Source organism: Cyanistes caeruleus, chromosome Z (assembly GCF_971803275.1).
Source record: "Cyanistes caeruleus chromosome Z, bCyaCae1.hap1.1, whole genome shotgun sequence".
NCBI classification, from domain to species: Eukaryota; Metazoa; Chordata; class Aves; order Passeriformes; family Paridae; genus Cyanistes; species Cyanistes caeruleus.
In genome coordinates this window covers 19,023,244-19,037,993 of record NC_141732.1, presented here as the reverse complement: position 1 = coordinate 19,037,993, position 14,750 = coordinate 19,023,244, and the positions used below count along the sequence as shown (strand labels likewise).

General features: G+C 32.6%; 1 protein-coding gene across 50 annotated transcripts in view; it reads left to right on the top strand.

The window, feature by feature from the left end:
* Positions 1–14,750, top strand: part of KIAA0825 (KIAA0825 ortholog) — a 239,834-nt gene that overhangs the window by 97,936 nt on the left and 127,148 nt on the right. For all 50 annotated transcript variants that reach the window (XR_015280922.1, XR_015280925.1, XR_015280921.1 and 47 more), the window contains 3 exons: positions 587–697; positions 5,875–6,014; positions 14,420–14,608. Coding sequence is in view for 42 of the 50 variants with exons in the window: in XM_086868965.1 (XP_086725091.1) it covers positions 587–697; positions 5,875–6,014; positions 14,420–14,608 (440 nt within the window). In the remaining 8 variants the exon portion in view is untranslated. The remainder of the gene's footprint in view (positions 1–586; positions 698–5,874; positions 6,015–14,419; positions 14,609–14,750) is intronic.

The window sequence follows — 14,750 nt, the reverse complement described above, 5'->3', positions numbered from 1 at the left end:
TAGTTCTTCTTTAGTCCTTTATATTTGAAAAAAAACCAGTATTCCATTTCTCTCAAGCCAGTGACATTCCAAAGCTTCTGGTTCAAATTTTTGTCCAGTTTCATCCAAAGTCTATATATGCTTGCATGTCAGTATAATTTCAAAAGACACTTTACATATCATTATTGTAAAAGTATTGAAAATACTATGCATTTTTGTTATTCAGGAAGAGATATAGAAATGAATGACTGAAGAGAAATTTGCTTCTTTAATGCATTTTCAAACATAGTTTGAAAATATGTTACATAGGAATAAAAATAAGAGGAAAACCTGAATAACAGTTATTAGATGCTGAGTTGCAAAGAGTGAAAGTAAATAAAATACAGCATTCTATTTTTTACAGTACATAGGTTTGCAATTATGTGTTTGCATGCATCTATTAATAGTATTTTTCATAAGGTATTTTCTGTCTTCGTTTGATGTACATATAGATATAGAGATATATAGATAAATAGATATATATGGATATATAGATATATATACTTAGTAGTAGTGATCCAAGGGGATTTTCAGTCTCCCATGTAACTCAGTATTTGGTTTCTCCCAGGACATTTCTGGATAATTCTGATGAACATCTTCCTCAAGATTTTTCAGAAGTCTTTTATCATCCATTACACTGGTTGTTTTGCATACCATCATCCTGTTTTTTCTTTCTGAAGTGAGTATCAAAAGTTGATTGTTGTAAATGAATCACCAGATAGTCAGGATTAGTCAAATATTGTTACATTTTGAAGAGTATATCTGAATAAATGTCTAATTATTATTCTAATTTTTAAGACATAGTAGCATTTTTAAATTCATTACAGATTTGTCTAATCTTTGAGAGAATGAAGAAAAATTGCACTGAAAGCACTGTATTTTGCTAGTCTGTTAATTATGTTTGATATTTGAATTATCTTTAAGGTTTTCTGGCTTTAATTAAAGATTATATGGTTCTTGACAATACAGAAGTTCAGCACAGTAGCTGTTCTAAGGGCCTTATAATTAAAGTAGAGATAATGTCCCTTCTGTTTAGAATTGCTGTTTTAAAAAAATTGGTACATAAATAACTCATTGAACAACATGCTGCTTGATCGTAGTTGAATTTTTTGGAGATTATTGAATGTTGAAAAGCAAAAGCTTAACTTTTCTGTATCACTGCAGATAATGACAAGTGACATAGAAGATACATGCTACCAGCTGTGCTGTTGTTTTCTTTCTAATTTTGAACCTGAAGCACTCCCACACCAGTGTAGATCCCATCTCAACCACTCCCCCTTCACCTCCCCCTCCTCCTTTTCAATGTTGTTTCCTGAGAGGTTTTCATGGAAAGCTGCTATTGTGAGATGTTACTGTGTTTTCTGAGAAAATATTTTTATATTTTGGAGGAGTACATTACCAAATGAGTGGTAACCTATGGGTGACCCATGTGCTTTGGATTTATTACCTATTTCCTTGTACACACAGTATCTTTTACCTTTTATATGAAAATACTTCCCCTATAATTTTGCCCCATACTACACAAAACATTCTGATTTCTCTCCATAGGCTCCGCTCCTAGCTACATGTCATCAGTCCTGTTCTCTCCTTCCCTAGTGCCTCTGATATCTGCTGAACCAGAGACAATATATGTTGTGACTGCATCAGAATCATGTAGCTCACCAATTACATGCCAGAGTTGAATAACTGGTGAATTCAAAATGTGTCCTGCTTGGAAGAGTAGCTTAAGTTCTTATAAGGAATTTAAAGTATATAAAGCATATAAAGTTATAAAGCATATAAAGCAAAGTTTATCAAGCTTCAAGGAACTTTGTCACTGACTTTTTAAGTTATGCATGGTTGGAGAGAAAGGAGAAGAGAAGGAGGGATACAGGAGAGGGAATGATGCATTATTAAAAAGGAATCAAGTCATCCATTTCTGGAAAATTTATGTTCCATTAAGTTTTCATTGTAGAAAAGTCAATAAATTTTTTGATGACCTCATGCAAGGCCAGATCTCAAAATTTAGATTACATTGTGAAGTATGAGTTTTGGAACATGATTTCACGAGTACCCTATGCTTAGTATGTAAAGGAGATGCTGGTACCATTTCAGTCTGACATAATTATCTTTTCTAAGATAATTATGTAATTATCTTTTCTAAGATAATTATGTATGTTTTCTGAGGTGGAATTAAGATAGATTTGAATAAATAACAGAAAACTATTCCAGAGCTAGTATTCACTTATTTTGCATGTACTAAAATACAGAACTCCTTGATCACCAAATAGGAAACTGCAAAGTACAAAAACAAGTACATCTCTGAGAAGATACTGTCAGTGTGCCTTTGTGAGAAAAGTCCATAAATAGAGAGAGTCTTATATACTGTCCTGGTGATAATGAGTGAATTATATTGGTAAAATATTTAATGTTCCCTTTTGACAGCACACCTTTCAGCTGCTCAGGAAAAAAAAAAAAAAGGGGAGGACTCTGTATCTAATGAATAATTCTGAGGTGTTTCAATTTTTTCATTGGTTTTATACTCCATGTGAATGGAACTTCTGTTCCCCTTCAAACAGTGCCTTTAGAATATTATAAAAAAAATTCATTTAAGCATTACAGACAACTGTATTTTAGAGCATCTTTCATCAATTCATGGATTGTTTTCTGATTTTACATCTTATATCTAATTAAAATTTGTGTTTACCATGTGTAACAAAATTGGAAGCACAGGCCATTTTATACCACTCAACTGTGGCCACCTGATTTTTAGCTGATGACTCTAACCTGTCATACGTGTAGATATTAGTCTCCCTAAGCTTGCTATGTAAAAAAAAAAAATAAGTTGCTAGTTCTTGGAATTAATTTGTTTACTATGTAACCTGATTTCTTACATTATTTTTCATTGCTGAAAATGGCTACAGTCTGTTTAATTTTATCAATTTGACTCCAACATCAGTGTCAAAGTTGTTACCATGAATTAGCATATCTGCTTGCCTTACAACATCTTGAACTTAGCACATGAGGTTTTCTTTCTTTCTTTCTTTCTTTCTGTCTTGAGTACAAACCAAAATAATATAGTTGGTTATCAAAATAAATAATTACTGATAATTTATATTACAGTTCTTTTAGTGGTAATTGTGATTCCTTAGTGGTAATTGTGATTCATTCTTTGCCTCACTTGGGGTTTATAATTATACCATTTGCAAATCAAAGTTGGGGTTTTTTTTCTTCTACTGTACAAAACAGGACATTTATATGTGTGATATTTATATGTACTTCACCTTTTGTCACTTTTTATGAGGCTAGTCTTATTTTCACTAGTTCTGAGCTATGAGGGTGAGAGAACATATGTCTCTCCATATGCACATTACAAAAGTTCTCAGTGCATTTATTGGTGCTAGCTTCATGGCTGTAGGGAATGTCTGCTATATTTTATTTTTCCTCCAAGTGAGTCACACCATTGTACATTTCAATTTGCAAGATGCTTAAGGAGCCAAGAACTGGTGTATATTACAACATGATAACTTCCCATCTGGTCAATGACAGACAGCTTTTTTTTTTCAATTTAGATACTCTAAAAATGTAATTTATTTTTATAGGAATTTAAAATACTATTCCTCATAAATCTAATTGACCCAACTTGTCACTTATCTTTTGAAGTCAATGAGTTCCCTTATTAGATAGTATGACATGACATTAAAGGAAGAGAGAAAAATTAAACTGGCCCAATTATTTTAACTGAATTAGTGAAGAGTTGAGTTTGCTGTCAGCCATAGGATTAATTCTAGTGTGAATATAGTAACTGTTTGAATTTTAATTACTAACTACTGATTAGATTATATATATACTGATAAGAATATATTATATATACTATATATATATATATATATATATATATAAATAAAACTAATCTTGAACATACAGAAACTAGAATAATTATTTTAGGAGTGCAAAGTCCTAATGTTTGAATACAGTATGCATTTTAAATATGGAGAATTTACTTTGACTGCAAGTTCTGTTAATATTTAAATGTATATGTGTATGTATTTCTGATATGTGCTAATGTGCAAATATAATTGTAGAGTGAGTGCTACACTATCAGCAAAAATATATAAAGTACCAGATGAAAATCACAAAAGCTGTACATCAGGTTTTCTGGCACAGACATTGCTTATGAAGTTAGAGGTTTTTTCCTTTAATATTAGAAGTGCAAAGGCTGAGGTGTCTAAAATCTTCCTTTACTAAAATGACCATTACAGTGGAATGTTTTCATAATAGTGGGATGTAAGGCCCTGCTGGAAGATGGGTGCTATGGTTTACTTCAGTGACTCCAAGGCTGCCCTGTGAGATAGGTGGCATACTGCTTTTTCTGGTAATGGAAACATAGATGTATGAGGGCCTAAGCTAGAGGAGTGTATCAGATGACATTTTCTTTTCCAGGGCTTGTAGATTTGTATTGAATATATTGTATAAATAGCAGCTTTGACTCAACAGTGAAATACTTGTGCAGTCTATTTTTCTCATATGTGTATTCAAGCATAACTGAGAGGTGGCACACTTGGCTAAGTCAGAGGTTGTAAAAGTATGCAACTTAATGGAGAGGTACCCCTCTGTTAGAACAACCACATGAGACTATTTTAGTTCTTTCACAAAAGTTATGTGTAAATGGCACATAAAGTGTTTTAGCAGAGACATATAAATACTTCTCTAGTGTGACCGGAAAATGTCAGATTGAAAACCTCCTTTTGAAGAAGGTTTTGACTGATGTTGAAGACTTTTTTGCATACTGGCAGATGATATTTATACCTGCCTAGTCAATGCATCAGTCCATATCAAGTACTTAAAATCATGCATGTAAAATTCATGTGCATAAAAGTTTATCTACGAGGTGCATAAAGTTTCAGTGTTACCAACTATTGTATAAACTTATAGCCAAAAAAGTAAATAGAGTGGCTAAACATAAATTAAAATTTAATTTTAAAAGAACCTTCAAACTATTAAAAACTAAGACATTAAAAGAAAAAAAAAACTATCCACAATCCAATTTTGAAAACTTGTTTTTGAAAATGTTTCAAGAATACTAAATACAACAGGCGGTAAACATTTGGCAGGATAGAAGAGTTTGTTTGTTAGTTGTTTAACTATAATGTGAGTTTAGTGATTGGTGTCGGATCACTGGCTGTGTTCAGAGTAAGCCCTGGAATAGTATTTGGAAACCTCAGTTTTTGTAGAACATTGGAGTCACAAACAGAAAATAAACTGCAAACAGAAAATAAAGTACAATATTTTTAAAAGCTAATGCGTTTGTACTACACCTTCTCACTTCTCGCTGCTGGCAAAGAAATATTAGACTCAACCAGTCTAATATTTCTTGTGGATTTTTCAGGACACATAAAAATTGCACAACCTAAAGTGGAATTTTGCAACCCCTTGGAGTATTTTCATTGCCTTTTGCTTAAGAGCTTTATATACTTCATCAAGGACAGACACTTCAGATCTCTTAATCAACAATTACTGCAATAGTAAACAAAAATAATAACCTTACATTTATTCAACTGCAAGATAAAAAAAACCTCCTTTTTGCCTGGTAGAGCAAGATAAATACAGTTTCATAAAAGAGATAAACACAGTTGTTTTGTATCAGATGTAACTGTGGCAAGCTAACAAATGTCAATTTGCTTTTAACTAGTTGAAATTAAGTGTAATTCTTTCTCTGAGCTGCCTTAAAGTAAGGAAGCATGAAAGTATTTTCAGAGTGATCTGGTAGGAGTTGACACTTAAGGGAGTTAGTGTTACATCTGCAATTTAAAGATATTGATTTCATAGATATATTAACTATATTATTCTTTCTGTCATTATCTTACATTTTGAAAGGACTCCATCAACCAGAGAAATGGCAGCCCAAGGTCTGCTGAAGCTGCTCTTATCCCAGCCATACTGTAATTTGAGCTTGCTTTTGGAAACATTGCTACACCATGATTGTCTCTTAGTGAAAATTTTGCTGAGAAGCTCAAGTAAGTATTGATACTGTCAATCCATATAAGAATACCAGTGAGAAACACAAATTCATTATTAACTACTTAAATGCTGGGGGAAGGCTGTCAACAATTTTGAGGGTTAGGTACACATTTACTTACCAATAGGACACTTCTTGAATGGGTATATAGATAGAAAAATCATTACTTTTTTAGTGAGAATTTACACTTAACCAGTGTATTAATAATTTCAAAGCAAACTGCAATATTATAAAATAGGCTGCTATAATAAATGCAAAAGAGTCAAAATTAATTTGAGCTTAATAAAGCTTTGATACCACGACTACTGTATACAGGTTTTTGAAAGTGTGGATGAATAGTCTAAGAGACCACTTTAAAAATTACTTCTGAACAGTGGAAAGTTTATTAGATGTTTTGTTAAAGTTATTATATGCTTGTCACTGTAGGTATTCTAGAATTACAGATATATACTTCTGCTTGTTAATTCTTTAATGATGTTTTGAAAGTAGAATAAAGAAACCAAATTTTTATTTGCATTCTGATGGTATTGTGTTTGAAGCAACAAACTGTATCACTTATTTGCATTAGTAGTTTGCAGATCAAATGATTGTATTGTCAAATAGTTAATGGTATAATTACCTGTTTGACTTAATATTCCGGGAACATGAGAGTCTTGGTTTATTTTTTGGCAAACAAGTTCTTCCTATTATCAGAGAATGATTAGGTCCACATAATATTTTATATATTTATATTTATGTTTATATGTATTTATCTATATATCTATCTATACAAAACATAATTTAGTTCAGTCACTTTAAAATGGTCTAGTATTTGTCAGGAGTACATCGTCTTCCACTTCTGTCATGCATCTTATTGAGAGCTGCAGTGCATACACTTGACTATTCAAACACATGTCATCTTTTAGAAAGGCTGACAAATGTTTGATCAGGGTCATAGTCTTACCCTAGTGTTATCCAGTATTGAGTTTTGCTATCTGTTTAAATAATTACAGGTAATAAGTGACAGAATGTATTAGTCTATTGACTGACCAACCTCCTAAGCTTTAGGGAAATCCATGTTACTTTGAATTCCAAAATGTGTTATTTACACAGGCTTTATTCATGTAGCTTCAATATTGGAATGAATAAACTTTCAGCTTAGATGAAGTCAGTATCTGTGATAACCCATATCATCTAAATTAATTTCAGTGTGATTAATGACAAAAAATTTGTATTTTTTTATTTCTTCTCCTCCACTGCTAAGCATACCATAGTTTTTGAACAATTTGCCCTAGTGATAACAAAACTCCCTGGTATTTAATTCCATAAGAATTCTTTATAAAGGAAAAGCCTTCTTACATTTTTTATATTCAGTCTTTCCTTTTCCTTTTAAAAACAGGCCAGAAGGCAAAACATCTTATGTATTGATGAATTTTTCTGTACTGGGATACTCAAAGTAGACATCATTCAAACACATTGAATTTCACTGTATTCCCATTGTTCTTATGGTTGTACCATGGGGAGATTCAGAAGGAATGTATATTCCCCATCATAGTAGGGAGTACTGTTGGGATTGCCAAAGTTCTTTCAGTAGAAAGAGTATTTGTAGAGAAGCTATATAGGCATGATTCATGTTGCTAAATATTATAAAGATATTGTATTTGTTGAAGTTATTGAAACACCATGTATATGATTATATACTATCTGGACAGGAAGATGACATAAAGTGCACTTTTGTGGTTTTTTTTTGCAATATGATATATGAAATTCACATAAAAATTAAAATATGGAAATATGAAGTTGTTGCATCAAAAAATACTCAAGGTAATAAATCAGGTTACCCAGAACTGAACCATTTATTTGTCTTCAGTGAGTATGGCTACTGCATGCAGGCAACTTGGAAAAAATGGTTGAAAATTTTGATATTTGGATTTGACCTCTGTAACAAGCTATGAGTCTGAATAACCTAGGTGTGTTAAGTTACAGTGCCATATAATCCTAGAGTTTTTTTCTCTAGGTTCAACTTTCTTCAAAACATGTTCTTGAGTGAGTAAAGGGTCTAAGGTCTCTGCTGTGTCTTTGCAGAGAGAAATAGTGAAGATAGCTGTACGGTGTTAATTTTCTGACAAACTATCATGCAATTTACTTGGCAGATTTTTTTTTAACCAATATTGCCTTATTGTTCATGGATATGACATAGAAGTGGATTATTTTGACAAGCAACAAATAATAGAGGAAAAAAGGAAGTGTTGTCTGTATAAAATAAGTAGCTGAATCCAGCAGATGCTGACATGAAAATGGGAAGGATGAAAGTGAATTCTGAGCATTTCTGCTAGATTTGCACTAAGTACACAGCATGCCAGTGGAACAGTCTGTGACTTCCAGTTTGATAATCATTATTTCCAGGAATCAGGTGTTTTTCCTTTGCATAATTAAGCAAACAGTAATAGTTTTATCAGATTTCAGTGGCCCAACACAGGACTAATACCAGAGGGAACCCCATCAGACAGTGGGCACCTGGCCACTTATGAATAGCAGATAAGACATCAGTCACTAAAAAACTGTCACTGAGAAATTATAAGGCACATTCCAGACCTTCAGTCAATCCTTGGGTCTCACATATTTGTTTGAGAGAGTAGTATCAAATAGACGATGAACAATAGAAAATGCAATGTATTGTTTTATAGTCTTATAAAGAATCTTATTCATTACCGTAAAAACTTGAGACTCCAGTTGTTAGAGAAATTTTATTTGTCTTTCTACACACAACCTAAAGTGAGCGTTGGTATGTGGAAATAAATTGTAAGAAAACTGCATTCACAAAAGGACCAGGTCATTGATAGTTTCAGCTAATGTTTTGGCTTGCACAATACATATTTGAAAGACTACGAGAAGACAGTATTATTTATTCTGTACATCTCAGCATAGATGTGATTCTGGGCTCCACTAAAATTTTGAAATAAGAATAGGTAGTAACATTTACAAATATTCTGTAGTAAGTCTAAGGCTGAAAATCTGAAATTGTACCCAAATAAATGTGATTTGCTTCAAAAAGAGATCAATTATCTTGCACACGTAAGCAGGTTGGGGAAGGGAAGATTTCCACCAAGAAAACAGAATTGGATGGTGCATCATTAGACAACTTACTAGACACTAATAAATATGAAGAGCTTTCTAAGACCATTCTTTTATTAACCATTTTCTGGAAAGGGATCTTGGAAATGTATTTGTAGAACTAGAAGATTTTTTTTTCCTCCACTCCAGTTCTTTGCCCTCTTTGAAACAGTTCTCTAACTGCCATGATGTATAATGTGTCATTTTAAGGTAGATTTTAAGTACTAATTAATTTTTAATCAAACTTAATTAATTACATTTTAGACATATCAGAGTAAATAGCACTTGTTTTTTGTGAGTTATGCTAAAAGAATAGTGAAAAGTGGTAACCACCAATTGGCCTCATTTAGGAGACTGAACCATTAGTGGCAGTAGTGAGTTATTACAGAAGAAAATGTACATGCCTTACATAAATTACAAACTGCATCAAAACTCCGGCACTGTTAAAATCTGTAACAATTCAACACTTTTATTTCAAATTCTTGAGAGTCATTCTTCTTATACTTTCATTGTACTTTCTCATACTTCATTGTACTTTCTTCTAACAGCTCCTTGGATTTAATAATCCTGTGTCATGGTCTATCACACAAGTGAAAAAATTAGCAACTGTTGTAGTCCCAGGGCTCAACCACACACCACTTTCAGGAAAAATTGTCTTGCAGGTTTTGGTCACAAAACTTGGATGTTAGTCTGTAACCCAGCCCTCATTAGGAGAGCAAAAGTAAATCTCTTAGAGTAATTTATATCTTTGTGCAGAAATGGATCTCTTCTCCAGGTATTTTGTGGATCATCCAATACAAGGCTTGTGGGTACCTCTGAAAGCTTTTTCGTTGGTGTCATGGTAGCCTAATGGTTAGAAGATTACTTTAAAAGTGGCATCTCCTCACAAGTTCCCTCTGACCAGTGAGCTTACTGGATTCTGTACCTGCTTAACCAATGAGGGATGTACTGAAGTGATATACTTCTAGCTGGAAGATAAGTAAAAAGGGTACCTTAAGACAGATACGCTGTTCCCTTTGGTGACTTTCCAGCAATAAGCTGGAGAAAACAGTAAACAGATTTTATGGAGTTTCTGAAAACCTATATAGGATTTCCTGCTTGGACTATCGTGGGCCCCTACTGTGAATCACTTACCTTTTCTTGACAGAGTGTGAAGATAGTGTCTGATACATGTGTGACAGACCTGGTACCTGTGATATATGGTCATGTGGATAGCTTTTCAAAGATTTAGTAATTTCTGATAGGAATTTCTTATTACAGCAGAGCTTTAGAATGAATAAGAAAGTAAGCTGTAAAGTAGACTTTTAAGAAAATAAGCTGTTTAGTATCTATCCCAATACATGGAGGAACACACGAGGCAGCTAATGTGGCCTTAGGACTACAGTCAGTATTGCCTTATCAAATTTTGGCTGTCAGAATGTCACACTTTCTGCATACTATCCCATAAAATCACTACTGCAGGTACTCTGACAGTAATTTTTTTTCTATTGGCTATAGATAAGAGACAGATTCTACAGAAGTCACTGAATTTCATTAATGGAAATTCATTAATGGAAACTCAGAAATTGATTAATGGAAGCTTCTTCTCAGATAGTTGAAAATAAATTGTTTAGTGAGAAAAAATTCTAAATGGAGCTGAACTAAATTAAAGTGCTGTGGCACTGATGACTTATATAGCTAGAGAAGTAGCTTGCTGATATGTTAATAATTTATGAGCAGATGATATAAGTGTTGTTAAAGTTTTTTTGCCATGTTGAGCCTTTTAGTTGTCATAAATTTAGGATTGTTTGATTCACAGGTAGCAGCTAATACAGGCATTATTATAATTTGGAATGTATTAAATTAAAATGGGTAGGGTTGAGATCTGGGTTTTATTCAGGATAGGAGTAACATGACCCTGAGATTAGCTTAGATGGTTAGAATATGGTGGTGGTAGCAAGAAAATTGTGGGTTCAATTCCCTATAGGCCATTTACTTAAGAGTTGGACTTGATGACCCTTGTGGGTCCCTTCCAACTCAGACTATTCTGTGACTCTTCCATGAAACTATGATGTAAAATTTCTCCTTGGAATTTAAAACTAAAATAATACACTTTCTGCCAAAATGAAGCCATGTTCAAAGTTACAATAGATTTTAACTATCATTGGAGAGGAGCAACTCTGAAAGAAAGGTAAAATGATCTACCAGGTCAAATAAAGTAAAGGAACAGAAATAAAGTCAGTGACAAAAGAAGCATTGAGGATGTAGTGTATTGCAGAGTGCCTGCTGAAGGATTTGATTCTATCAAAAAAATAGAACATTTCCTTTTTGCATTCTTTATATCTTCATCAGTTGCTGTGATTTAAAGAAACCTGTAAATTCAATGAAGAAAACAAAACTTTCATACTCTTTGCAAAGTTAAGACAAATATCAGAAATAATTCATTCCATCTTCAATTCCTCTTCTGAAATGAAACAGCATGTATGAATTTGAGTTTTGACTACCTCTTTTGGTCAAAAATACAGCATGAATTTTTGTATCGTGGCTGTTGTGTATGGATTAACTGGGGAGAGTGAAGTCTAGAGTCAGTAACAGAGGATTTTTTTCAATTCTGCAAGATTTATTTTATGGCTAGACTAGTCAGATAAGTGCTGGATGAGTGATAATGTTGGCAAATTACTGGGTGGTATTTCTATCATTAAGAAAGAAATATGGGTAAATTGCACTTGGAAGCCTGCCTTTCTGAAGTTATGTTTTTAAAATGCGTGGTAGTATCCCAAGAGGTTTAGTGCATTATTTTGTCATAGGAAGAATGATTCATTGTGAATGGTTTGGGCATAGCTGTTATTCAATAGATACATAATTTTCTTATAGAGATACTTATTAAGAACAATAGTATTCTAATATATTTTGGTACCTTTTGCACATATAGAACATCATGCTGTATGGAAATAAAACAGCTGATTTTTTTTTATTTTAGCAAGTATCTAGAAAAATATATAGCCATATATATGTATGAATGCTAAGTCTAGGTAAAATAAAGAAGCATCTTCTTTGAGCTAGCTATGGGAGCTTTAGGTTTCCTTCACAAATTAGCTTTTTCTATACAAATGCAGTCAGTGATAAAAGATACAGAGGTATAGAGGGAAGCATCCCAGGCCAGTAAGTATAATACCTATCATATAAATTCTGCTCTATGTAATAATTAACAAGAAGGCTGCATTGGAGTTCAAACTGAGTTGAATATTTAATGTTATGACAGGGGAGCTAATAAATGAATAAGAAAAAATATAAGGCATGAGAAATATACATCACTTTCTGTAGACTCCTAATTCATAATATTTATCCAGCTATACTGATCTGCTAGCTAAACTTTGCAAATTACATTATCCTTAAGGTCCCTTCTAACCAAAAGGATTCTGTGATTCTATGCCCACTTATCAATCAGAAAACTCATTTTAACCTGAGCTTTCAGGCTGTTCTTATAACAGGGACAACATTTACATCAGGATAAAGCAAGAAAAAGCTGATGAATAATGACTAATCTTGTTATATTTAGCCACAGAATGATTTAGTAGTGGATTCATAGATTTTTGCTTAAAAGCACAAGAGTTGCATTATACAGTAGTTATAACAAGATGTATGTATAGCCCGTTCTACAGAATTCTTTTGTGCTCTTTTCTCTTTATCTAAATCTTTTGGTAGCATTAATTGATTACAAAAGTTATTAGCAAGTTGTGATTGAAACTTTCCATGCAGCATAGGCATAGAACAAATTTAGGCTTAATTTCAAGTCATAAACACCTTTAAACAAATTTCCCATCATGTACTGTAAAGACAGTTTACATAGTTCTTGAAATCTTAGCAAATCTCCCCCTAGAATTTGATTAAATTATTTTTTAATTCATAATAAAGAAATAAATCATTTTAAAAATAAATACTTAAAGTAATAGAACTAAAGTTCATTTCAGATTTTCATCTCATTTGAACTGCTTTTTCTGCTTTGATGGTTATTTCTTTTTCATACATAGCCCTGGTTTGAGTGAGTAAGTGGAATCCATTTGATTCTTCACTTAGAAGCATCTGGCATTGAAAACAATATATGTCAGCTCAGCTCATAGGGAAAAAAAAAAGCTGATTAAAAAACTGTCTTATTGCTGATCTTACATTGGAGAAAAAAAAAACACCATAGCTTATTAGTTATGAAATCAATGATCATGTTTTTCAGCTTTCCACAGCCTCTGTTTCTACTAAGGTTGAATACTCATCTAGACTTAGTGAGTTAGAGTAATGCATGAATTAGGTTGTAGGAATTCAGAAGAGAGTAAAATGAGATTTTTTTTTTTAGTTCTCAAGTCATTCAAAGATGGGCTGAAAGCAATGATTTTTCATTATAATTTTGAAATTAAATTTTGAAGGCTTCCATCTTTCTTCTCCACAGGTTGCTAAGGGTAAAAACAAACAAACTGGCAGAAAGCAATGGTATTTTATAGTATATTTTTATCTAAATACTTTTAACAGAAACCATTGTTTTTGCAAACTAGAAATTTCAATTAAGAGTATTTAACAGATTATGGCTCTGGAAATTTCTCATGGTTGTTGACATTGAAAGCATATTTCACAAAAAGTGGGAAGTTCATTCAGGTCTTCAACATTAGCACAAGTCAAAGTCATTGAATTGCATTGATTCCTGGAGTTTTAAACAAATCCTTATCTTTCAGCTGGGAGATTGTGTAATAATAGTTATCAGAAACATTTGTATATATTTTTAAGAAATTATCACTGAACTCCGATAATCACTGCTTATCTTTAAAATCTGTATCTTAGCGGGGCTCAGATTTTGTTATGTGGAGCTGTTTTATTCTGAGTTTCATTTTACCCTGAAAAACAAAGCCAACACATTTTGGGGAATATGGAGCTGCTACTTTTCTTAACTTTTTATATCTAAATAGGATTTTATTATTTCATATGACTATTATATAAGGAAGAGGAGTTCAGCAGTAATAGCTTCTTGACTGTGATTCCGCAGTTCTGATTAATCTTCAGTAAACAATCAATTTCCAATTACAATCAATTTCAATTTAATTTTGAATTAAATAGGCATATTCCATAGTTTGAAAACACGCTTAAGTCTCTTTTTTATTGGCTACACATAATTCAGGAAGACAGTCAACTGTCATTAGGCAGAGAAAGATCAGATTTCAGTATCTGTGTTATTGTTTGAAATATTATTCAAATACGCTTTGCAGTTTGTTTTGATTAATACTATCCATTACTGAGACCTTGAATTACTTGGAAATTATTGGAACCATGTTTTTGTTTATTTTGAAGGAAATGAAGCATTAAATTGTGATGAACAAAGCTCTCTCTTGGAACAGGAAAATAACAAAGAGTCTACTCTGATTGAAACAATCTTCACAGTATTGTCTTACTGCACTTTATCACCCAAATCTCTTGGCATTGCTTTTGAGTCCTACATGGAAAAAGAGCTCCTGTGGAACTGCTTATACAATATGACAGGTATTTAATTTATTAATAAGCATTTCAAATCTGATGTTAAATGTTCATCTTCAGACATGTAGTGAGCATTATTTTTACCATAATAAATCAGGTGAAAGTATGTTAGCTTACTTGAAAATTATAGTATTATTGAAGGGTTTTG